This window comes from Rhinopithecus roxellana, chromosome 4 (assembly GCF_007565055.1).
Source record: "Rhinopithecus roxellana isolate Shanxi Qingling chromosome 4, ASM756505v1, whole genome shotgun sequence".
NCBI lineage: Eukaryota > Metazoa > Chordata > Mammalia > Primates > Cercopithecidae > Rhinopithecus > Rhinopithecus roxellana.
In genome coordinates, this window is record NC_044552.1 from 1462469 (window position 1) to 1488608 (window position 26140).

The window sequence follows — 26140 nt, forward strand, 5'->3', positions numbered from 1 at the left end:
CCACCTATTCATTATTCATTCATGTATTGCTTCCTGCTGGAAAAAAAAAAAAAAAAAAAACACTAAGAAATGTAAATAGCAAATTTAGGGTTCCCTTGGCTGTTCACTGATTAAAGCTTGCTTCAGAAGAAGTAGAAAGAGATAGAGAAGGAAAATCTGCAGATAAAACAATGCAAAAAAAAACCCTCAAATGGTAAAGAAAATCTGCCCTCAGCTCCTATGTGAAACCTTTTAAGACAAAGTTTCTTGAAATTGAAAGTCAGAAACAGCTGTGATTCTTTTGCGTGGCAGCGACATGACGGCAGGGAAAGTGACCACCACCGTCTAGCTCTGGGTATGCCATTCTCCTCTCTCCTTCCTTCCCTCAGCTCTCACATCTGTTGACACTCACACCCTCCCTCACCAATCATACACCCCTTCCCAGTTCCCTAGAGGGCCCTAACAGAGGAAGTTCCAAGCACCACTCATTTTCTCTGCTGTCTCCAACTTCACCTAAGAGGAATTCCCCTACAGCCTGAAATGACAGTTTCCACAAGCATCCAATTCATGTCCCAGGGAGCAACATGAGGACTTCAAGAAGACAAGGCATGGCCGGGGGCGGTGGCTCACGCCTGTAATCCCAGCACTTTGGGAGGCCGAGGCTGGCAGATCACGAAGTCAGAAGACCATCCTGGCCAACATGGTGAAACCTGATCTCTACTCAAAATACAAAAATTAGCTGGGTGTGGTGGTGGGCACCTGTAATCCCAGCTACTCGGGAGGCTGAGCCAGAAGAAAGGCTTGAACCCAGGAGGTGGAGGTTACAGTGAGCCGAGATTGTGCATTCCACTGCACTCCAGCCTGGTGACGGAGGAAGACTGTCTCCAAAAAAAAAAAAAAAAAAGACATGGCAAATACTGGGGCTCCTTTCCTATAGGAAAATGTCCAGTCCAGTGTCCTTCCAGAATATAAACATAGACCAAGGGTCTCCACAATATTCGTTAGTTCCTGAGTTCGATAGGTGAGTAATTATCACGTCAAGTTCTAAACTTTAAGATGGAAATTCAAACCACAGTTCACGAATGCTTTTACCTGGGGATCCATGTCATAGAACACAGCAAAAAGCCCTCGTTTGCTGGCACTGGGAGGAACGTGACCAAAAAAGTCAGCCCCTTGAACTTTACTGTCCCAAAATCTATATGGAAATTGTAAGGCAATCTGCAAAGTGAGCAAAAGAAAGATGGTTAGGTGTTTGTCATCACAAAGCCACAGGCAATCCCTAAGCAGCGAGCTGTAGCTCTGCTCTAAAACACACACTGCCCGGAAGAACAAACCCAAGTACCACTCTTTCCATTTTCCTCACCTCCTTTTCTCCTTGTGAACTCCTAGCTTTTTGCTTTTTTCTGGGGAGGGGGGGAGGTGGTTTGAGACGGAGTTTTGCTCTTGTTGCCCAGATGGGTGTGCAATGGAGCAATCTTGGCTCACTGCAGCCTCCACCTTCCGGGTTCAAGTGATTCTCCTGCCTTAGCATCCCAAGTAGCTGGGACTACAGGTGCACACCTCCACGCCCAGCTAATTTTGTATTTTTAGTAGAGACAAGGTTTCACCATGTTGGTCAGGATGGTCTCTAACTCCTGACTTCAGGTGATCCACCCTCCTCAGCCTCCCAAAGTGCTGGGATTACAGGCGTGAGCCACCGCGCCCAGCCCAGCTCCTTGCTTTTGATGCCACTCAGTTCCATTCCCATGGATAATGGAACTCACTGGCAACCTACAAGCTAGTGTGAAGATGTCCAGCATTCCTAAGACTCACTCTTGGGCATATGTCCCTAAGTTAAACTCTCACCACTCATAGGTCTGTCAGAATCTGCTGCAGCACTTGCAGATTCTGCTACAGGAGATATTAAAGGCAGGAGAAATAAACCACTGTCCTCACTGGGGCCAACGAGTGGAAAGCAGACAAGAAAGCAAGCAGAAGGGGGGAAAAAAGAGAGAAAAGAATTGCTTATCCCAAATTCAAATTCTGAATAACAAGATTCTTTCTCCTAAAGTCAAAACCCACAGACCTCAGCTAGCTCTGCTCCTTTCATTTTGATATTCTTTTGTGTTCTTCATCAACAATTACTCAAATGACAAGGAAATCTTTGAATTTTATTTGTATTCAGATAGTACCCCCTACTTCTCCATATCAGAAGTGAATATCTATCATGTGACATTAATCTCTTTCTGAGGATGAAGTCATTTAACTCACCTTTTCAATGATGCCTGCGCCTAAGCTGTTGATAGCCTTCATCTTCTTCTCTGACAACGGTGGATTAAACTGAATGGCACCTTTCTGGAGTAAAGCCAGTGGCACAGTGACTAATACCTGTGGAAAATAATGAACAGTTAACACACAAACAGCAACAGAACCTCACAGTACAACTACACTGGTATCAACAACCCATGCTGTTATACTGGCAAGAACAGGACTGCCATGTGCAACTGTGCAGGTTGTTCACTGCACAAGTGTGCCAGTGCCTGGCTAAGCAGAAGTGCCAACCACAGGGAAGAATCTGCAAAAAATGTCCTGATGGCTAATAATAATCTTGGATAAGAAGAGTCAGCAGAAGCCAGGTGCGGTGGTTCATGCCTGTAATCCCAGCACTTTGAGAGGCCAAGGCGGGCAGATCACCTGAGGTCAGAAGATCAAGACCAGCCTGGCCAACATGGTGAAACCCCATCTCTACAAAAATACAAAAAATTAGCCGGGTGTGGTGGCGGGCGCCTGTAATCCCAGCTACTCGGGAGGCTGAGGTGGGAGAATCGCTTGAACCCGGGAGGCAGAGGTTGCAGTGAGCCAAGATCGCGCCACTACACTCCAGCCTGAGTGACAGAGCGGCCTAGGTGACACAGCGACACTGTCTCAAAAACAAAAAAAAAAAAAAGTCAGCAGAACCCAACCCTGAAAAGCAGTACTTGGGGAGGAAAGAGCCCTAACTATGGAGTCAGGAGTGCTTTGTGCATCATTCCTGATACATTCCACTGTGTGGCCAAGCCTGCTACTCATCTCTGCCATACATCTATAAAATGAAGGTAGTATCTGCCCCACTAACCTCTGAGAATTAGGGTGATGCTTTAAAATTTACAAGATACATCAATATGTTTTGTAAGTGGTAAAGCAACATCACAAACATTAGGAATTGGATATTTCTGGCTCCAGACCCCATTATTGCTGCTACAATCAGGACGCCATTACTACTACTGCCAGCTCCGGAATCATGCCACCTACAGAACAATGTGCACCAGCAAAATGCATGTCTTACGGCCTCCTTCTTGACTTGTGGTTACTGACTAAACCCTGTGACTTTCATGAACCCTGCTGCAGAAGAACCAAACACCTCCACCATTGTGTGCTCTCCAACAGAGGCAGCAGAAGGGAAGCGAAAGTCAACCTACACCTTCTAAATCTCATGTGAGTGCATCAGATTGCCTGGGCTGGATGATGTTTAGAAACCTGCTGTTGCCGGGCGCGATGGCTCAAGCCTGTAATCCCAGCACTTTGGGAGGCCGAGACAGGCAGATCACGAGGTCAGGAGATCGAGACCATCCTGGTCTACACAGTGAAACCCCGTCTCTACTAAAAAATACAAAAAACTAGCCGGGCGAGATGGCGGGCGCCTGTAGTCCCAGCTACTCGGGAGGCTGAGGCAGGAGAATGGCGTGAACCCGGGAGGCGGAGCTTGCAGTGAGCCGAGATCGTGCCACTGCACTCCAGCCTGGGCTACAGAGCGAGACTCCGTCTCAAAAAAAAAAAAAAAAAAAAAGAAACCTGCTGTAGGGAGTTGAGGAAGAGTGTGCATATTTACTTTCAAATATCTGCAGTACAGGATGACACCCTAGGATCAGAGTGGAATGGAGTTGAAGACCAACCACCTGATCTACCCGAGACTTCAAAGATGTTGTATGTTGTATATTTGGCTTAACTGTCAATTCTAGGATCAAAGGAAGCTCAGAGTTCTGTGATTTTGTCACTATTTTCTGCCACATGAAAATTTCATAAAGTATAAAATATGTTCTCTATCATCAAGAAGTTTATAATCTATTTATAGATAATTACCATGCAACCAAAAAAAAAATCAGGCAAACCACAACAAAAAACCAATTACTATCCAATTAAATTATATATAAGAACTATAAGAAAATAAGTAAAATCTAGATTTTTTTCCCTTTTTTTAAAGAGACAGGGTCTTGCTCTGTTGCCCCAGCTGGTGTACAATGGCATGATCACAGCTCAGAGCAGCCTCAAACTCCTGGGCTCAAGTGATCCTCTCGCCTCAGCTTCACTGGTGTGTGCACCACCACATCCATGGTGGTGATCTTTTTGTTTTGTAGAGACCAGGTCTCACCATGTTGCCCAGGCTGGTCTCAAACTCCTGGCCTCAAGCCATCTTCTCACCTCAGCATCCCAAAGTGCTGTGATTACAGGTGTGAGCCACCATGCCCAAAAATCTAGATGTTTTCTTAATGACAAAAGAGCACTGAAAAGCATAAGAACTTGAGTAGCCCAGGTGCAGTGGCTCACACCTATAATCCCAGCACTTTGGGAGGCCAAGGCGAGAGGATTGCTTAAGACCACGAGTTCAAGACCAGCCTGGACAACATAGGGAGACACTGTCTCTACAAAAAAAATTTTTTTAATTAGCTGGGTGTGGTGACATGTGCCTGTGGTCCCAGTTACACAGAAGGCTGAGGTGGGAGAACTACTCAAGCCCAGGAATTTAAGGCTGCTGTGAGCTACAAACTGCACCACTGCACTTCAGCTTGGGCAACAGAATAAGACCCTGTAGGAAAAAAAGAAAGATAAATCTTGGGTAAACAAATAGGCAAATGATATAAACACATCCTAGTAAGGAACTAAAGCGAGATGTCAATGGAAGCAGCCTAGACTGAGTGAGTTTGCCAGAGGTTCACTGGTCTATCACGTTAGGTTGAAAATTTTTCTCTTACAAGTTTGGGGAAACTTCCAATGCAAACTGTGATGTGTGCTAGCTACAATAAAAATATTTGTTTTAAACATCTCAAAGTGCAGCCTGAAGCTGTGCCCTAATTTCTCCAGAAGGCTGGAACACAAACACAGAAAGGCACAAGTACTGGCCAAGGTCAGGCAGAGAGTAACGAAGGAGGGGGGTTATAACCAGCTTGCTGTCCCGGACACCAAGAAGCGGAGCCACAGAACAGCAGAGGCTGAACTGTCGGATGACTTGCATTTTAAAAGGTAGTATTTTTAAACACTGTTTACCACCAGGCAGAACCTATTAAGAGCTTACAGAGAAGGTCACCGCAGACAAGGTTCCTAACCACAGCTGCACACGGGAATCACTTGAGCAGCTTTAAAAATACGACTAGCCGGGCATGGTGGTGCATGCCTGTAGTCCCAGCTACTCGAGGGAGGCTCAGGTGAGAGGATCCCTTGAGCCCAGGTGCTCGAGGCTACGTGAGCTATGACTGTGCCAATGCACTCCAGCCTGGGCAACAGACCGAGACCCTGTCTCTGAAAAAAACAAACCAAAAAGCGAGGGCAATTCAACAAGAATGTATCAGGGTGGGGCTTTGCAACCTTTCTTTTTAAGCACCTCCCAGGTGATTCTGAAGTGCAGCCCAGGGATTGCTGCCCAAAATCTCCTAGTTGTTTAATGGCAGGAGTAATGTTAGGACCCCCTGCCCCAACCCTAACTCATTCCCTAGACCTGTCTTTCCCATGTGATGTGCACTCCTTTATTTCTGTATGAAAATCAAGGACTATGAAACAAGTTTTAGATCGCTAAAGTGTAGGAAGCATAGCTAGTCTAGGAACTAGTGATAGTTCATCAATTATATTTTTTCATAGTCACTTAAGATATAACTAAACTTAAATTTTCAAGGTTTACTAAATCCCCTCTCACCCAAGGAAGCACCTTTATTCTCCAGCACTATAAATCTCAGTGTGATTTCAGGTATTCAGTTCAGCAATACCTTGTACTGTTCACCTACTAAAGCTGCTTACAAAAAACTTAAGCCATATAAAAGTACTTCTGACAGTTTCAAGATTTCAAGATGAAAATACAACTTTCTTGATCTGAAAAAGGATTCCATGGTTAAAAAAAAAATGTGGAGAGCACAAAATAATAGTAAAACATTTCTTTAATGAAGTAAGATAGATTTCTTCAATGCAGGACTTCTCGGAACCTTTAATATATTTAATATATTTCTATTTAATATATTTCTCAGAGCCTTTAATATATTCTAATATATTTCTATACAACTCCTATTTAACCCTAAAAGTAGAGTCTCATATACAATACTTCCCAAACTTACTTGGCCTTGCCAAACTTATTTGACCAAGGAATTTTTTTTCTTGTTGAACTCTCAGGACTAACGTGCTCTAGAACTCACCTCAAGGAATGCGATTCAGAATTCCATCTGCCATGAGTCTATACAGTGTTAGAGCAATGAAATCAGCTTTGCGTATCTACACACTATTAAGTGGAGATATATAACTTACCAGAAATCCAACAAGGCTCCAGGCAGATTCCCAAAGGCAAACTCCTTGATAGGAAAGATTTCTCCTTCCCTCCAAGCCCCTGGCAGCAAGGGTTTCTACCCACCCCTGTACTGCCCTAGCTCTTACCTTTTGTGCAGAATACCCTGTGCCATCTGTAGTGGTAACCTGCACTTCATCTCCGGAATAATCAACACTCTGCACCTGCTCAAAAAGCAATTATGAAAAAAAGTGAGGGATGGAACCACAGGATCCAGGATCCTTTCTGATTCTCATATTACATGAATTTACATCTCCAAGGCTAAGGGGAATCTTTTCCTGGCATTCAGAGATCTAAACAATTGTTACAGCTGAACTCAGGGAGTTAGGTCAGGATATACAAAATAAACACTGTGTCAGAATATAGAAAATAGTTATAATATGGTGTGAAGTGAAATACAGATAAGTTATCACCCCCATGATTACAATAACACACAATACAAATCCACTGAGACAAAGATTTGGAGGGAAAATTTTAAAGTGAAAATAATTGCACTAGGTTAGGAAGGTTGTGAGCAGTTTGAATAACTTCTTCTTTTTTTTTTTTTTTTTTTTTTTTTGAGACGGAGTCTCGCTCTCGCCCGGGCTGGAGTGCAGTGGCCGGATCTCAGCTCACTGCAAGCTCTGCCTCCCGGGTTTATGCCATTCTCCTGCCTCAGCCTCTGGAGTAGCTGGGACTACAGGCGCCCGCCACCTCGCCCGGCTAGTTTTTTGTATTTTTTAGTAGAGACGGGGTTTCACCGGGTTAGCCAGGATGGTCTTGATCTCCTGACCTCGTGATCCGCCCGTCTCGGCCTCCCAAAGTGCTGGGATTACAGGCTTGAGCCACCGCGCCCGGCCTATAACTTCTTCTTAATAGAAATGCACTGGGGCCACTATGGTTTCCAAGCAGCACCAGCTGCCTCACTGACATGGATAATGCTAAACAGGCTATGAATGAGCCACAAAAGTACTTCCAGACCCTGGCTACACACCAAAGCCAGCCCCGTTCTCCTGCGTGAGCCGCATGCTCAGAACTTCACATCCTCCCCAAACAAGGCAGAGCCAGAGCCTCCCAGCAGCAGTTGATACTCACTGGAGATTTGAGTCGAATGTCTAGCCCTTCTGCCAGTTTTTCAATTATCACCGAGTACCCGGGAGTTAGCAGAGTGTGGTCACCAGCAAACTGGGCAAAGAACTCATTGTGGTCCCAGGAGCGAGCAGATACCTGGGAAACAAGAGAGGCCGGGGACACAGCTGTGTAAATCCTTGCGCCTGTGCCCGAGGGCCAATACGAGGAGCTCCAGGTGGGAACAGTCACCAAGGCAGGAGGGCAGGAGATGGGCAGACCAGCCCAGACAGAGACCACCATTGCGGGGAGGAAATCTTGGTAATTTTATTGGAGGAAAGTTTATTTGAGAACAAAAGGTCTATGTGATTTGGGCATGGATACCACTCCTTGATAACAATAGAAGCTGATTTTATGTATTGACAACTCTGGCAAAGTAGAATTCTATGAGGGTAAAATTGTATTTGATCAACATTTATAAATATGCTATCTGTCCTCAACATGGAAGCTCTACAGAGTAGACACCCAGCACAATTTTGGAAAACAGCACGATTCTAATCACAATGCAAAACCAAGCGGAAATGGAGAGGTCCCAAAGGGGCCTCTGAAATCATCCGTGGAGTTCTATTCAAAATACAGAATACTGGAGTACTAAGTTCACAGTTGGTTCAATGAGTCAGGTAAGCTTAAATTGACTTTAACAAGGTAAACAGACCAGACTTGCAAGGATACTCTATGTTGGCTTCTTGAGAGCAGTGTTTTGTTTTAGACTCCAAGGTTCCACAGAAATGACACAAGGCCCTCTGCAGAGGTCAGGGAAAGGAGGGTAGTTAAAGAGACCAAGTCCTGGTGCAGCGGCTCATGCCTGTAATCCCAGCATTTTGGGAGGACGAGGCAGGAGGATCATTTGAAGCCAGGAGTTTAAGATCAGACTAGGTAACATAGCAAGACCCCATCTCTACAAAAAATAAGAACAATATAAGAGACCCTGCTCTGATTCAGCCCCGTAGCCCTCCTTCCTTTGGAATGATTGATTTGTTTTTTTTTCCCCCAAGACAGGGTCTCACTCTAGCACCCAGGCAGGAATGTGGCAGCACCATCACAGCTAACTGCAGCTCTGACCTCCAGGAATCAAGCAATCCTCCCACCTCAGCCCTCCCACGTAGCTGGGACTACAGGCACATTGCACCAAGCCCAGCTTTTTTTTTTTTTTTTTTTTTTTTCTAAGAGACAGAGTTTTGCCATGTTGTCCAAGATGGTCTTAAACTCCCAGGCTCAACCAATCCACATGCCTTGGCCTCTCAAAGTGCTAAGATTACAGAGGTGAGCCACTGCATCCAGTCTCTTCCTTTGTTTTTAATGTATTGAGCTTCTTTCACAAGCATTATCTGAATAGGAGTTTCTCTTGCTTCCAAAAAAAAAAAAAAAAAAAAAACTTTAAACAACAACCAAAACCACTATGGAGTTAATATGCTCAGAAGTCATGGTTTTCAAACTTTTAAGCAGAACCATTCTTTCCTGTTTATCCAAACCAGCGCAAATTCAATATTTAGACACACAAAACACACACACATACACACAAACAAGTACTTTCTCTTTTTTCTTTTTTTTAATTTTTGAGACTCCAGGCTGGAGTGCAGTGGCGTGATCTTGGCTCACCGCAACCTCCGCCTCTTGGGTTCAAGCAATTCCCCTGCCTCAGCCTCCCGAGTAGCTGGGACTACAGGCGTGCACCACCACGCCCAGCTAACTTTTTGTATTTTAGTAGAGACGGGGTTTCACCATGTTGGCCAGGATGGTCTCGAGCTCCTGACCTCATGATCCGCCCACCTCAGCCTCCCAAAGTGCTGGGATTACAGGCGTGAGCCACCACGCCCGGCCTAAACCAAGTATTTTCAAAGCACACCTTTCACAAAACTCAACCGCACCTGGTGGAGGTTGCTGCCACAGGCATACTCCAGGTTACTGAGATGGAACTGAAGCACCTGTCCCTCCAGCTCGCTGAACTGGATACCAGATTCCTTAATAAACGCCTTGTAGATCTCTTCTATCTTTTCTGTAATGGGAATGGATGAAAGCAGAAAAAAAAACCAGCTTTAACAAGATTCTCCAATTCCTTCTCCTTTGCTTTCAACTTCTGTCACCCAGCAACACCCAAAACTTCCAAAGTCTTTTCCCAAGTGAAGTCAGAGGGGAAAAGATCTCTTGATAAGGTCCATTTCTCTCAGGAAGAGAAAGTTTATCTTAACCGGCAACAAAGCTATGTAAGTTCTATATCCTCAGAAACGTCTCAATTTTGCTTAGTTGACAAACGGTTTCCTCTTTTGCTCAAGATACAGAAAAAAGGTCCCCACACATAGATGTACATGCACACACACAGAAGTTACCATTCTCTTTCTGGTTCTGCTGCCATCACCTTAAAGTCAATGCTTACAACATCTCACCTCAACTAAGAGACCTGTAACCTATAGGCTACAGTCTGTCCCAAATAAGAATATTCCATTATGGGCTTGTATGCTGTCAGCCCTCTGCCTCCATATCTACAACTACTGGCTGCCTATGTAATAAATTCCCCAACCACAGCCAGGCAAAGCTAGCACATTTTAACCTTTCCAACGGGAGCAGCTACTATCTGCTCACTCACAGGCTCTGCTGTGCTGCTTTGAATCTTTTTTCTGGTAAATTCCTACCCTGCAGGGTCTGCGACCTCCTACTCTCCCTCACAGGAATACCTTCTCCCACCCAATCCCATCCATTCTTTATGATCCGGCATCACTGGGCCATGGCAAGCCTCCAGAATTTCTCCCTGTCATCAACTCCAGCCCTTACTTGTCTGTCCCACTCAACCGGACCTTGTAACTGCATGGACACAGCCATGTGATATCATTATTGTCTTACATTCCTTTGCAGCAGGGCTGGAAGAGGGTTCTGGCTTCATGTCTGACTAATTCTCAGCATCTCAGTCCAGGTTACTTCCTTACAGCTGTTCCAGTGATGACAACCATCCAAAACATGTATCACAGACTCCAAGTTTCTTTTTCTGGTGGTTTTTTTTTTCTTTTTTTTTTTTCCCCGAGACAGAGTCTCACTCTGTCACCCAGGCTGGAGTACAGGGGCGCCATTCTGACTCACTGCAGCCTCAACTTCCTGGGCTCCACCAATCCTCCCACCTCAGCCTCCTAAGTAGCTGTGACTACAGGCAACCACCACTATTCCCAGCTAGAGACGGGTTTCACCATGTTGCCCAGGCTGGACTCAAACTCCTGAGCTCAAGAAATCCACCCACCTCAGCCTCCCAAAGTGCTGGGATTACAGGTGTGAGCCACCAGGCCTGGCCCCCAAGTTTATAGAGTGTCACACACTTGTCTGACTAGAAGCAGAACTGAGGTATCAATTACTTCAAAAAAGTTTTTTAGAACAGCTCAAGGCTTTCATCAAAATGTTCAGTTCTTGCACTAGATTGTAACACGGGGATACCCAAGAGACCTCTAGATTTGTGCCTGATTTTGTCACTCCCAGACCCCTGGGCTCTGTGCCACTTTCTGTGACTTTTGTAGGAGTCCCATCCCTACTTCCTGATGTGCAGTTTCTATATTCCTGTTGGTTTTATAGAGGAGGGGGGAACCAAGATTGCTAGGATAGTACATAAAATTAAATATAAACAGACTGAGAGAGGCCGCAATGTGATTTTATTTATTTTTTTATTTTTTTGGAGACGGAGTTTCGCTCGTCATCCAGACTGAAGTGCAATGGCCCAATCTTGTCTCACTGCAACCTCTATCTCCCAGGTACAAGCGATTCTCCTGCCTCAGCCTCCCAAGTACCTGGGATTACAGGCATGCGCCACCCATGCCCAACTGATTTTTGTATTATTAGTAGAGACGGGGTTTCGCCATGTTAGCCAGGCTGGTCTCGAACTCCTGAACTCAGGTGGTCCACCTGCCTTGGCCTCCCAATGTACTAGGATTACAGGCATGAGCCACTATGCCCAGCCCAGTGTGAATGTTATGTAAATAATATTTAAAATAGCTTTAGTGCACGTGCTTTCTGAAATGAAATCTAGTCCCTTAGTATATAGATTCGAGTTTCCCCAGCTTTGTGATGGTAAGATGAGATCTCAGACACCTAAGATACTAACAGGCAGGATATAACTACAGCCTTACACAGAGATGTGTGCACTATTACCAAAGCTTTTAAAGAAGCTATTGGTAAGATGAAATACCTACTTACACAGTAAGAATTGCTGAGCCTACCTTAACAACTTGGGTTTTTTATTTGTTTTGTTTGTGAGACAGTGTCTCACTCTGTCACCCAGGCTGCGGTGCAGTGGCAAGATCATAGCTCACCGCAGTCTTTAACTCCTGGACTCAAGCGACCCTCTCACCTCCTGAGTAGCTGGGATCACAGGCGCGCAAAACCGTGCCTGGCCTACAGCTTGTTCTAGGTAAGGGTAAGGCAAAGCATTATCATTAAACATTTTTACTGGGTGACTCTGAAAGAAATGTAACAAAAACTCCAGCCAGTAACTACAACACAGGTATAAAACACTAACCAAGTCCTGAGAATATCCTGCCAGTTAGCCTAACAACTGTTCTCAACTCCAGAACATTTAACAACCTACAAATTAGTCTGGACACTACGTTTGATAAATGATCCCTGTTGATGGCAGTATATTTCTGAAAATGTTCTCTTACAGTATATCAGTCAAAACTTACTAAGGACGATTACAGTGTAGATCTCTTAGAGGCGGTGGGTTGCCACAGTAGAGGGGGAGGGAAAAGAGAAAAAGAAGAGACAGATAGTCCTTGCTACTAAGAAGTTTACCCCAAACAGAGATGAACTGTACATCAGCCTGAAGAATTGAGAGCTCCTGCAAAGAAACATCTAGTTGAAGCAAATGAACACCTTGCAAACTGAGTTCAAATGTTCACACCACAAGAAATTCCAACGTGCCTCCAAGAACTACAAGTGAATACATTCAGGTCACAAAATTGTAAGCCAAATAAATACCAATTTAAGAAGCAATACAGTGAAATTTCAGCTGGCACCCTCGTGAAAATGAGCCACTGTGGGTGGTCAACTTTTCTAAAGTGTTGTGCCTAATATTGCCCATTTAAGTACAAAAGCCAAAAGATCTTGAATTAAAATTTTTTGTTTTTGAACTAGGGTCTTGCTTTGTTACCCAGGCTGGAGTGCAGTGGTGGGATCATAGCTCACCAGAACCTCTACCTCTTCAGCTCAAGCTATCCTTCCACCTCAGCCTCCCAAGTAGCTGGGACTACAGACACACACCACCATGCTTTCTTTTTTTTTTTTTTGTAGACACAAGGCTCACTATGTTACTATGTTGCCCAGGCTGGTCTTCAACTCCAGGGCTCAAGTGATCTTCCCCGCTTGGCCTCCCAAATGCTCGGATTACAGGTGTGAGCCACTGCACCTAATGGATTAAAATTCTTAAACTGTAACACTCTTGTATTCTTAAAATATACTGGAAAAAACCTTAACTCACTGCTCAACAAAAAGAAATCCTGGCACACAGAAACCCTTACCTAGAAAAGACATTACAAGGTGATGATTTATCACACAGGGCTTACCACGTTTCCATAAAAGTAAGCTACTCTGGGAAATTTAAAATTAAACACGTAGGTAATTTTGTAAAACACCAGCTATTGTGTAAAGTAAGGTCTGTGTGTGTGTGTACACAACGCAAGCATCTAAGGCTCCCTAAAAAAAGTTCTTCTTCCCTGAGAACTTGGAGAATCCATCAGTCCAAAAGAAATGCTCAGGAGGGCTTCCCTGTTGCTGACATCCGACCTAGCAAATGAACGATGCCACTGCTGATGAAGCTTAGGTAACAACGAAACTGAGATGGAACAATCAGAACACCGTTCTCCCCATACCTCCTAAAGGGACATCTTGGAGCTGAGTCTTATCCTTTCTCCACTCAGAGACAACATCCAAGAGAGCATTAAAATGAAAATCCATGCGCTTGTCAATAGTGGGGTCAGTTATTCTTCCACCTTCCTGAATTAAGTCACATCTTTCTCCAAATTTATGCATGCTGATGCCAAGCTTCAAAATAATAAGAATAAGAAGGTGAAAATTTTTCCTGGAAAAAAATATTTACAGGTTCTAAGCTGAAAATCAGACAGAGCTCTCATGGAGAAAATGGTCTAATACCTCTCAAAAATAAAGCTAAATATGCTTCACGGGGAATGGCAGCAAAGGCAGGCAGTGAAAAAAAAACAGCATGAAATCTACAAGATTTTATTTGATGAGAATGTGAGAGGGGCAGCAACAGCTCCCACACCACGCCCACTGTAACTTTTTGGCTAATGTTTCAGATGCTAGACACTGCCTGTCCTTGCTCGAACATTCTACCTCTTCTGTGGACCCTCATGTAAATGAACACACAAACACACAAACACTCACAGCAGAAGCTGAAATTGAACTGACCATCAATAAACATTTCAGAAAAAGCCTTGGGCCCACCAACTCTTCAAATAAACTCTGTAAGACTGCCAGATTAAAGACAGGCTGCCTCATTAAATATGACATTCAGATTAGTAATACATAATTTTTTAAGTATGTCCCAAATATTGCATGTAAATATTGCACGTAATACTGGGAAATACTTGGGTAAAAAAATTACTTGTTTATCTGAAAGTGAAATTTAATTGAGAATTCTGTATTTTTATATGCTAAATCTGGCAACCCTAAAATTATGAGCTAACCAAGTGACCTGCAAATAACAAGGAAATGAAATTAAAGAGCTTAGAAAAAGGAAAAAAGTCTTTTACATCCTCTAGTTCTACCTTCTCAGAAAGGCAGAAGTGTAATTCTTACTACTTTGCAGAGGAGATGAGGGGCTGTCATACGTAATTTACTTTAGAAGCATATTAATACTGCACGCAAGCAAATTGAAACTGTTTTTCTTTCCTTTATCTACAACGCAAAGCTAAAAGAAACTCACTTGCTCACACATTAATGCTACTGGGTTGTTAATACACCCATTGACAATCTGAGCTCCTCTTCCCACTGTGACGCCTTTAAAAGATTTATCATCCCAGACTCGGCCTCCAATTCTGTCTTTGGCTTCCAGGACAGTCACCTAAAAAGACAGACAGTCAGGGAAGCTAAATAGGACACAAGAGTTATATCAGACACAGTATTATAAAAATGTAGGAGGACACTGTTAAATAGCCTCTATATTTAGTTAATTCAAAATATTTCTACAAAAACAACTTTAAATAGCAGGCAGTGTGAACAGAAGCCAAAATAGATGTTCAAAACAATCCATCTAGACTCTAGCAAGGAAAAACTGAGTGGTCTGTTGAAAGAATCACTCAAACCAGATAATAAGATTTGATGAACTAGGCCAGATGCGATGGTTCACGCCTGTAATACCAGTACTTTGGAAGGCAGAGGCAGGAGGATCACATGAGGCCAAGAGTTTGTGGCCAGTTTGGTCAACATCGCGAAACCCCGTCTCTACCAGAAATAAATTAGTCTGGCATGGTGACACACACCTGTAATCCCAGCTATTCAGGTGGCTGAGGCACGAGAATCGCTTGAACCCGGGAGGTGGAGGCTGCAGTGAGCAGAGATTGCGCCACTGCACTCCAGCCTGGGCAACAGAGCAAGACTTTGTCTCAAAAAAACAAAAAGATTTAATGAACTAGTACATGAAATGTACTTTGAAAGCTTTTTATAAAATAGTATTCCCTAAGTTAAGAAGCAGTTAAAAACTTCTTTAGGTGATTTTTCCTAAGAAATATCTACGTAGCAAAATTCCTTTAGCACTGCGAATAAGCCTTAACTTCCCTAAGATATATTATTTTTTTAAAAAAGTATGCCACTCCATATAAATATGAATTCATGGGCTTGGCCTAATGAGGTTTGTCTCATACCCAGGCTATTTTATTGCCACCAAATTTCTAATGCTGGTGGCATGAGACGCTGCTCTTGGACGCACAGGCAGTGCCTCACCTGCAGCCCTGGGATTCCAAGTGCCACCTTCCCTGAGTTGCATCACCTGAAAATGTGAGTCCTATTCATCGCAAGGCCAGTCTTTCACTTCTGGATCTCTAGAAACTACTTGAAATTCTCAAGGAGAGGTTCCCCAAGTTAACCATCTTTCAGGCTACTCAGAGGAATCTATTTCCCACCCATGCGGGGAATGGAGGGTGGTCTCCTGGGTATCTCCCCCATCACTTGGGGATGGGGCAGAAAGTAATACTGATTCTCCAAACTGCTTTCTCAAACTTAAATTCTTCACTTTCTCTAACTAGGAAAGCTGCACATTGTAGTTCTACCCTCTTTCTCTGACTTCAATTTTACACAGAACCATCCATTTCTAGTTTTTCTTTGTTTTTTTTTTTGTTTGTTTTTTTTTTGAGTTGGGATCCCACTCTGTCACCCAGACTGGAGTGCAGTGGCTAGATCTCGGCTCACTGCAACCTCTGCCTCCTTGACTCAAGAGATCCTCCCACCTCAGCCTCTTGAGTACCTGGGGCCACAGGTGCGTACTACCATGCCTGGTCAGTTTTCTTTTTGCATTTTTTTTTTTTTTTCGGTAAGGACAGGGTTTTGCCATGTTGCCCAGGCTGATCTCAAACTCCTGAGCTCAAGCGATCTGTTCACCTTGTCCACCCAAAGTACTGGGATTACAGGCACTGAGCCACTGTGCCCAGCCCATTTCTAGTTTCTTTTTAGTATAAGAGGACAGCTGAACATTAAAGACCAGCCTCCCTAGATTTTGGATTTTAATAACCTTCCTTGTAATATAATGTGTAGGTTTCCCAAGTAAAACTCAAATAACCTTGGCCCAAATATCTAACACTGAAATAAACAATCAACTGAAACATGTGCTAGGCCCGGAGCAGTGGGTCATGTCTGAAACGAGATTCAAAGGGCATCTTTTTTTTTTTTTTTTTTGAGATGGAGTCTCACTCTGTCACCCAGGCTGGAGTGCAGTAGTGCAATCTCAGCTCACTGCAAGCTCCGCAAAGGGTGTTTTTGACAGGCATAAAAAAATTTAACTGGAGGCCGGGCACGGTGGCTCACGCCTATAATCCCAGCACTTTGGGAGGCCAAGGCAGGCAGATCGCTTGAACTGAGGAGTTTGAGACCATCCTTGCCAACATGGTGAAACCCTGTCTCTACCAAAAATACAAAAATTAGCCAGTCTCATAACACTGTCTCAAAATAAATAGATAAAAAAAAAAAAAAAAAAAACTTAGAACTGAGTATTTCAGAAAATTTTACATGAGAAATAGTGAATATCCATGCTACTATTTCCTGTCTCAAACTACTGCAGAAAAACAGGCTTTTTCTCATCACTTCTATTGTGTGAACAATAACCTGTCAAGAATTTCTACTTTGGCCAGGCGCAGTGGCTCACGTCTGTAATCCCAGCACTTTGGGAGGCCAAGGCAAGCAGATCACTTGAGGTCAAGAGTTCAAGACCGGCCTGGCCAACACAGTGAAACCCTGCTTTACTAAAAATACAAAAATTAGCTGGGCATGATGGCACAGAGCTGTAATCCCATCTTGAAACCCAGGAGGAGGACGTTGCAGTGAGCTGAGATCGCACTGCTGCACTCTAGCCTGGGCGACAGAGCAAGACTCTGTCTCAAAAAAAAGAATTTCAGCTTTAATGCCGAGTTAGAATTTCTTCTGACTTGCTCATTAGAGTCTAAAATTATCTCCAAAGCTGTGAGAATTTCTATTTACCTTTCTCTTATGAAATCAATTTCAGGTTTTATAACTTTTCTAGGACCTAATATAAACATATAATATATTTAGTATTCTTCACTAAAAACAGGAACTGGTTTCTAAATCTTAGAAATTTGGACCAAAAGGAGCAGCCAACCATCTGTTCTAACTCCATGTCCCCAAAATCCTACCTTAATTCCAAAGTTATGCAGTTGCCTAGCAGCTGCTAATCCTGCTGGACCAGCCCCGATAATGATGACTGATTTCTTGAAAAGAAAAGAAACAAAATTTCAATTAGAGCAGGTGATAACAACATCCTGTTTTAGTCGTTCTGGAACTGCAGAGCAAATTCGTTCATTTACATTTCTTTGATGTCCTTAGAAAGTTATTTTCAAAAAGAATGTGGTGGCACTTGTCTTATTACTCCCTTTCCTTTTCCCCTACAATCTCAGGAAAGAGTGCTTGATAGTCTTCTTTCAGGAGAAACACATTCTGCGAAAGCCTTGCTTCTGTAAGTTTTATGGTGATAATGTGGCTTTTACTGTATTTATTAACAGCAATAGACTAGCGTTTGTCCTGATCAATGGCAAGGCTATCACTAAAGCTACAATCACCTACATTGTGGTAGTCCTTAGGGAGAAGATACTGGTCGGCTCCCACGCTGAGAACTCCAGTGTTGATGAGACCTTTTCTGGTCATAAAATACAGTATCCTCTCCACTTCCTGAACGCATCGAATACGCACGAGACCCCGCACGATGATGTGAGGAATACATTTCTGAGGAGTAAGAGCTTCCTGTGTTTGGAAATAAAACCAAACTGCTTTTTAAAAAAAGTCCCAAGGAATTCAAACAATAGCAGGAAAACAATCCGTTTAAAAGACAAGTAAAAGATTTGAATCAACATTTCTCAAAAGTAGATGCTCAAATGGCCAACAGGAACAGTCCTCCCTGGTTTCTAGAAGGAGATTGGTTCTAGAACCCTCCTAAGAAGACCAAAATCCATAGATTCTCAAGTCCCTTATATAAAATGACAGTATTTATATATAATCTATGCACAGACTCCAGCATACTTTACGCTATCTCTAGATATAATACCTAAGACAATGTAAATGCTATGTAAATAGTTGTTACATAATATTGTGTAGAAAATAACGACAAGGAAAGTCTGTATAGCGTTTAGTGGAGATGCAACCATCCATTTTTTTTCCCAAACATTTTCAAGATGTGGAACCCAAAGGTACAAAAGGCCAAGTATATATGAAAAACTGCTCACCACCACTAATCATCAAGGAAATGCAAATTAAAGCCACAATGAAAATCACCTCATACCTGTTAAAATGGCTATTATCAAAAAAGACAAAAGGTAACAAATGATGAAGAGAAAAAAGAACCCTTATTCACTGTTGGTGGAATGTACATTAGTACAGTCATTATGGAAAACAGTATGGAGGTGTCTCAAAAAAACTAAAAATAAAACTACCGCATGATCCAGCAACCCCACTGTGGGGTAGTCAAATAAAATGAATCAGCACGTCAAAGAGAGATGTGCACTCCCATGTTCATTGCAGCATTATCACAACTGCCATGATATGGAATCAACCTAGAGGCCACTGATGGATGAATAAAGAAAATGTGCTATATCCACACAATGGAATACTAGTCAGCCTTAAAAGAAAAAAAGGAAGTCCTGTCATTGCAACATCATGGTTGAACCAGAAGGACATTAAGTGAAATAAACCAGACACAGACAAATACTGCATGATCTCATGTACACATGTGCAATCTAAAAACGTCCTACTCACAGAAGCAGAAAAGTAGAACAGGCATTAGCAGGAGCTGAGGGGAGGGGGAATAGTGGGGAGATGTTGGTCAAAGGACACAAAATTTCACTTTGGACAAGAGGAATAATTTCAGGAGATACATTTTACAACATGGTAACTACAATACGTAGTTAATAACAACGTATTATATACACTTGAATATCATGGAGAGATTAAGTTCTCAGAAACAAAAAAAAAAAGGTAAGTATATGACGTAAGGCATATGTTAATTACGTCAATTTAGCTATTCCACAATGTATATATATTTTCTTTTTTTTTTTTTTTGAGATGGAGTTTCGCTCCGTCACCAGGCTGGAGTACAGTGGCACGATCTCAGCTCACTGCAACCTTCACCTTCTGGGTTCAAGCAATTCTCCTGCCTCAGCCTCCCAAGTAGCTGGGACTACAGGCGCCTGCCACCAAGCCCGGATAGTTTTTTGTATTTTTAGTAGAGACAGGATTTCACCATGTTGGCCAGGCTGGTCTCAAACTTCTGACCTCAGGTAAACCACCCACCTTGGCCTCCCAAAGTGCTGCGATTAGAGGTGTGAGCCACCGCACCTGGCCACAACAAATATATATGTGTATTTCAAAACTTCAGATTGTACACGATAAACATATACAATGTTTATTTCTCAATTTAAAAAGCAAACCAATTTTTTAAACTTTTTTTGGTTCCTCAAAAGGTTAAACCTAAAATACTATATGACCCAGTAATTCCAATCCTTAGTATATACCAAAAAGAACTGAAAACAGATGTTCAAACAAAATGTTCACAGCGGCAGTATTCAAATAGGGAAAAGGAGGAAACGATTCGAATGCCCATCAATGGATGAATGGGTAAACAAAATGCGATGTGTACAATGAAATATTACTCAGTTATAAAAGTGAGTGAAGTTCTGACATGTGCTAAAACATGGATAAACCTTGAAAACATTATGCCAAGCGAAAGAAGTCAGTCACCAAAGGCCACATATTATATGCTTCCATTTACTGGAAATATCTACCACAATCTATACAGACAGAGAGTAGATCTGTGGTTGCCAGGGGCTGAGAACAGGAGAAAATGAGAACAGATGGTTTAATTGGTGTCGGGTTCCCTCTTGGGATAATGAGAAAGTTCTGGAACCAGATAATGGTGATGGGTTATACATTATACATGTATTTAATGCCACTGAGCTGTAAATTTTACGATGGTTAAGATGGAATGGGGCTGGGCACAATGGCTCATGCCTGTAATCCCACCACTTTGGGAGGCTGAGGCAGGAGCATCACTTGAGCCCAAAACTTGGAGACCAGCCAGTGCAACAGAGCGAGACCTTTTCTCCATTTAAAAAAATAAATGTTATGTGTACTTAACCATAATAATAAAAAAAAAAATCTCTGGGTAATTCAAATCCATCACTTATCACTAAGACAGTAAGAACAAAGGGAGGTTTCCCCAGTGGGGAAAAAGGAGGAGGAGACAATAGGAAGATACAGCGATTTACACTTTATCATGTCGGTCTTCCCTGAGCAAGAACGACTGCAGCAGGTGCATGGCGGCAGAGCACATCACACTCCTGACTCAACAAAGGCCACTACAGAAATCCAGGCTGCTGATCCTACTGACCGTAGAAAAAGCTGGATTCTTGTGACTGATAAGATTCGGGGGATGGGGGGACGGGCACGGTGGCTCATGCCTTTACAGCACGTAATCCCAGCCCTTTGGGAGGCCAAGGCAGGTGGATCACCTGAGGTCAGGAGTTCGAGACCAGCCTGGCCAACATGGTGAAACCCCATCTCTACTAAAAATACAAAAAATTTAGCCGGGCGTGGTAGCATACGCCTGTAATCCCAGCACTTTGGGAGGCCGAGGCAGGTGGATCGCTTGAGGTCAGGAGTTAGAGAACAGCCTGGCCAACACGGTGAAACCTTGTCTCTACTAAAAACGCAAAAAAATTAGCCAGGTGTGGTGGTGCACACCTGTAATCCCAGATACTCAGGAAGCTGAGGCAGGAGAATCGCTTGAACCCAGGAGGAGGAGGTTGCGGTGAGCCAAGATTGCACCATTGCCCTCCAGCCTGGGCAACGAGTGCAAAACTCCATCTAAAAAAAAAAAAGACACCGTCTTTCTCTGCTCACCTAGCCTTGGCATGGCCTTGATCTGTTTCAAAGACTCAAGAGTAATGACGCCACCACCTCCGCCCAGCATCAGGAAGCAAGAACAGGCACCAAGCAGCTTCCACCCCAGGCCTCTCCTCTGCCCCTTGTCACCAATCCCCAGCTCCACCAGAACCAAATATTCGAGAAATAACACATACAACACTGGCTTGGATTGCTGCAGAAGATAATACATTTGTTTGTATTCATGAAGTTTAACAAGAATCATTTCAAGGCCAGGTGTGGTGGCTCAGGCCTGTAATTCCAGCACTCTGGGAGGCCAAGCCAGGAGGACTGTTTAAGCCCAGAAGTTTGAGAACAGCCTGGGCAACATAGCAAGACCCCATCCTACAAAAAATTAGCTGCGCATGGTAGCACGTGCCTGTGGTCCCAACTACTCAGAAGACTAAGATGGGAGAATCACCTGAGACTGGGAAGGCGAGGCTGCTGTACTGAGCTGTGATGATGCCACTGTACTCCAGCCTGGGCAACAGAACAAGTCCATGTGTCAAAAAAAGAAAAAAAAAGAAAGCACACATTTCAAAGTCTTTGATTCTTTTAAAGCAAATATGTTTTCCCACTCTAATATTAAGTATATACGGTAAATTTTTTTTTTTTTTTTGATGGAGTTTCGTTCTTGTTACCCAGGCTGGAGTGCAATGGCACGATTTCAGCTCACTGCAGCCTCCGCCTCCCAGGTTCAGGTGATTCTCCTGCCTCAGCCTCCCAAGTAGCTGGGATTAAAGGCCACCCGGCACCACCCCCAGTTAATTCTTTGTATTTTTAGTAGGGACGGGGGTTTCATCATGTTGGCCAGGCTGGTCTCGAACCCCTGACCTCAAGTAATCCACCCAACTCTGCCTCCCAAAGTGCTGGAATTACAGGTGTGAGCCACCGCGCCCGGCCAGTATACACAATAAATTCTATCTTATGAAAAACTAAAATAGATCCAGCTAAGTTTAGGACTTCTATAAGATTCTTCCCCTGTATAAGTCAAATTTCAAAGTCAAACAAAAGAAATGTGGCCAAAAAAAAATGAATCCAAGGCTGTTTCTTTGTTGTGTTTTTTTTTTGTTTTTTTTGTTTTTTTTGAGATGGGATCTCACTATGTTGCCCAGGCTGGTCTTGAACTCCTAGGCACAAGTGATCCTCCTGCCTCAGTGTCCCAAGTAGCTGGGACTACAGGGCCACACCACCACTCTTTATAATTTATTTATAGGAAATTCTGACCATAATTTTGTTCAGTTGGTTTACTGAGCACCTATTTCAAGGCTACTGGGCAGAAAATCAGTGGCACAGCCTACTCACCTGGCTATAATTCATACAGTCGCATTAACAGCCATAAACTTAATCAGGCTATGTCATTACATTCTGGATTCTAATCCCGTGAAATGCCAAGGTGAAACTGGCATATCTTTCTTTAGTTAAGATTACTTTGGCAGTCTTGCACAATGTTCTGAATTGAGCAATGACTAACTGCTGATTAAATTAATAAATCAGAAAAATGCTAGGATCAAGAGAATCTTTGTGGGGTTTTTTTTGGAAACAGGGTCTCACTCTGTCACCCAAGCTAGAGTACAGTGGCGCAATCATGGCTTACTGCACCCTTGACCTCCCAGGCTCAGACTATCCTACTACCTCAGCCTCCTAAGTAGCTAGGATTACAAGCATGTGCCACCATACATGGCTAATTTTTTAATTTTTTGTAGAGATGGAGGTCTCATTATGTTGCCCAGGCTGGTCTTGAACTCCTAGGCTCAAGCAATCCTCCTGCCTCAGCCTCCCAAAGTGCTAGAATTACAGACATGAGCCACTTCACCCAGCCCCTTTGTTTTTTGTTTTTAGCTAGTATTCCGATTCTCCCCACAATTTATCTTCACCTTTTTCAAGGTGGGTACAGTGTGACAGCCCTAACATTTATTTAGTTCCAACAGAAGAAAAGTACTGGTCTTGGTTGATTTAGGACGCCGGGGTGAATAAAAATTCCTGTCCTCAAGGATCTGTAATTCAATCTTGGATGTTTTTCCCTCTTGCCATTGGAACTCCTTGGATCCAACCTTGCACCTTATACTCACCACTGGAGAGTCAGCATTCTGACTATCTGTCATCTAGAGTAGTGGTTTTCAACAAGGGGTGATTCTGTCCCCATTTGGAAATGTCTACAGACATACTTTGTTTTCACAGGTGGGAAGCGTTCCTGGAATCTAGTGGGTAGAAGCCAGGGATCTTGCTAAATATCCTACAGTGCAAAGACAGCCCCCACTACAAACAATTATCTGCCCAAATTGTCAACAGAGCCAAGGTTGAGAAACTCTGGCGTAAAAGTGTCCATCCCTAGACAAAGTATCCCCTCCTTTTCAACATAGTCCTTCTCTGTCCAGTGCTACTGGCTAACATGCCCTTACTTACTTTGCAGTTAGTATACCACAGTGCGAGGATGAGGTTTCTCAAAGCCAGGTACATGGTGGGGTCTCGGGAATATTCTGGAAACTCATAGAGCTCATCCAGTTCCATCACATCCGGCCTCACACAGAGGGCTTTGCCACACTCATTGGGCTGGTAGAAAGGCTGGAAGTATCGGTTCATGCCTGGAACTGATAGGTAACACAAATGGGCAACTCCTGCAAGCTGTAACTTCCAAATCCAGAAGAATTAAAGGGCAAAAGCAAACCAAGAAGTAAGCCTAGACAAGCTCCATGTCTACCCTACATAAATACCTTTGCTTCCTCCACCCAGTTAGACAAAACGTACATAAATTTTTTTCTCATTCTTTCTTCACATTATTCTCAACTTTTATTTCTATAGCATGGAAATTTTTTTTTTATTTTTAATTGTGGTAAAAAAACGCATACCATAAAATTTATCAACTTTTTTTTTTTTTTTTTTGAGACAGAATCTTGCTCTGCTGCCCAGGCTGGAGTGCAGTGGTCTGATCTCAGCTCACTGTAACCTCCATCTCCCATCTCCCAGGTCCAAGCAATTCTCATGCCTCAGCTTCTTGAGTAGCTGGATTACAGGTGCTCACCACCACACCCGGCTAATTTTTCTATTTTTTGTAGCTATGGGTTTCACCATGTTGGCCAAGCTGGTTTCAAGGTACTGGCCTCAAATGATCCACCCATCTCAGCCTCCCAAAGTGCTGGGAATATAGGCATGAGCTACCATGCCCAGGTATCTTTTTTTTTTTTTTTTTTGAGATGGAGTCTCACTCTGTTGCCCAGGTTGGAGTTCAGTGGTGTGATCTTGGTTCACTGCAAGCTCCGCCTCCTGGGTTCACGCCATTCTCCTGCCTCAGCCTCCTGAGTAGCTGGGACTACAGGCGCCCGCCACCATGCCCAGCTAATTTTTTTTTTTTTGTATTTTTAGTAGCTAATTTTTTTTTTTTTTTTTTGTATTTTTAATAGAGATGGGGTTTCACTGTGTTAGCCAGGATGGTCTTGATCTCCTGACTTCGTGATCCACCCACCTCCGCCTCCCAAAGTGCTGAGATTACAGGCGTGAGTCACTGCACTCAGCCTTCTTATCTGTTTTTAAGTGTACAGTTCAGCAGTGTTAAGTACATTCATGCTGCTGTGCCACAGATCTCTAGAACTTCTTTATCTTGTAAGATAAACTCTGTATCCATTGAATGCCCACTCCTCACGGAGATACGTTTTTAAAATAACTTTTTTTTTTTTTCTCTTGAGACAGAGTCTTGCTCTGTCACCCAGGCTGGAGTGTAATGGCACAATCTCAGCTCACAGGAACCTCCACCTCCCAAGTTCAAGCGATTCTCCTTCCTCACCCTCCCCAGTAGATGGGATTACAGGTGTGCACCACCACACCTGGCTAATTTTTTGTATATTTTCTTTTTTAGTAAAGACAGGGTTTCACCATTTTGGCCAGGCTGATCTCGAACTCCTGACCTCATGATCTGCCCACCTTGGCCTCCCAAAGTGCTGGGATTACAGGCGTGAGCCACTGTGCCCAGCCTAAAATAACTTTTATGGCATTTTTTTCTGACTATAAAATGAATAGGTTCATAGACGTAAATAACAATCACTAACCCCTGATTATGTCAGTAGTGGAGTTACATTTAGGGGTATATATTATCCTTATTTCTGTGTCTATTAACGGAGAATATTCATATAATAGATATCTGCCTTTGCAACACTGGAAAAAATGTCATGAAAGTGTCGTTTTCTAACCTGCTTTTTAATGTGTACAATATCATGAATACTTTCCTGTGTCACTAAATATGCATTCAATGGCTGTATAATATTTTCTTATTATTTAACCATTTCCCTATTGCTAGGCATTAAATTTCATCCAATTACTTCACTATTACAAGCAACGTGAAAAGAAATTTCTTTGTACCTCATCTCTGGATTTACATTTGATTAGCTGTTTAGGATCAATTTCTAGAAATAGCACTGCTGGGTCAAAGAGTCTCTGTTTTCCAGTTTTTGATGCACACTGCCAAATCTTCCTTCGTAAACATACACTCTCCCTAACAGTAGTCAAGTGCCTCTTCGTCAACCCTGGGAATAACCACTTTAGCTTTGATTTCCACCACATCTAGATTTCAGTGTTACCGGTAAAAACAACAACAACAAAAAAACAAAACCTTAAGACAGGATCACAGTGCAAAAATCTATTTGCATAATCAAGAATGCCATTGGTTCCTGTCCAGGCGTAGGAAATCCAGAATTCTTGCTTCTACACCAAGAATTCAAATGTAGAATTTTAAAGCTGCCTTTAAAGTAAATAACCAGGCCGGGTGCAGTGGCTCACGTCTGTAATCCCAGCACTTTGGGAGGCCAAAGGGGGTGGATCACTTGAGGTCAGGAGTTTGAAACCAACCTGGTCAACATGATGAAACCTCGTTTCTACTAA

At 43.1% G+C, this 26140-nt stretch overlaps 1 protein-coding gene across 2 annotated transcripts in view; it reads right to left on the bottom strand.

The window, feature by feature from the left end:
* The window catches only part of KDM1B (lysine demethylase 1B), a 68606-nt gene that overhangs the window by 8889 nt on the left and 33577 nt on the right, over positions 1–26140 (bottom strand). For both annotated transcript variants that reach the window (XM_010352704.2, XM_030928672.1), the window contains 10 exons: positions 23675–23859; positions 17921–18097; positions 17494–17568; positions 14559–14696; positions 13486–13657; positions 9514–9641; positions 7613–7744; positions 6628–6702; positions 2230–2346; positions 1072–1197 (listed from right to left, as the gene is read on the bottom strand). In XM_010352704.2, coding sequence (XP_010351006.1) covers positions 1072–1197; positions 2230–2346; positions 6628–6702; positions 7613–7744; positions 9514–9641; positions 13486–13657; positions 14559–14696; positions 17494–17568; positions 17921–18097; positions 23675–23859 — 1325 coding nt within the window. The remainder of the gene's footprint in view (positions 1–1071; positions 1198–2229; positions 2347–6627; positions 6703–7612; positions 7745–9513; positions 9642–13485; positions 13658–14558; positions 14697–17493; positions 17569–17920; positions 18098–23674; positions 23860–26140) is intronic.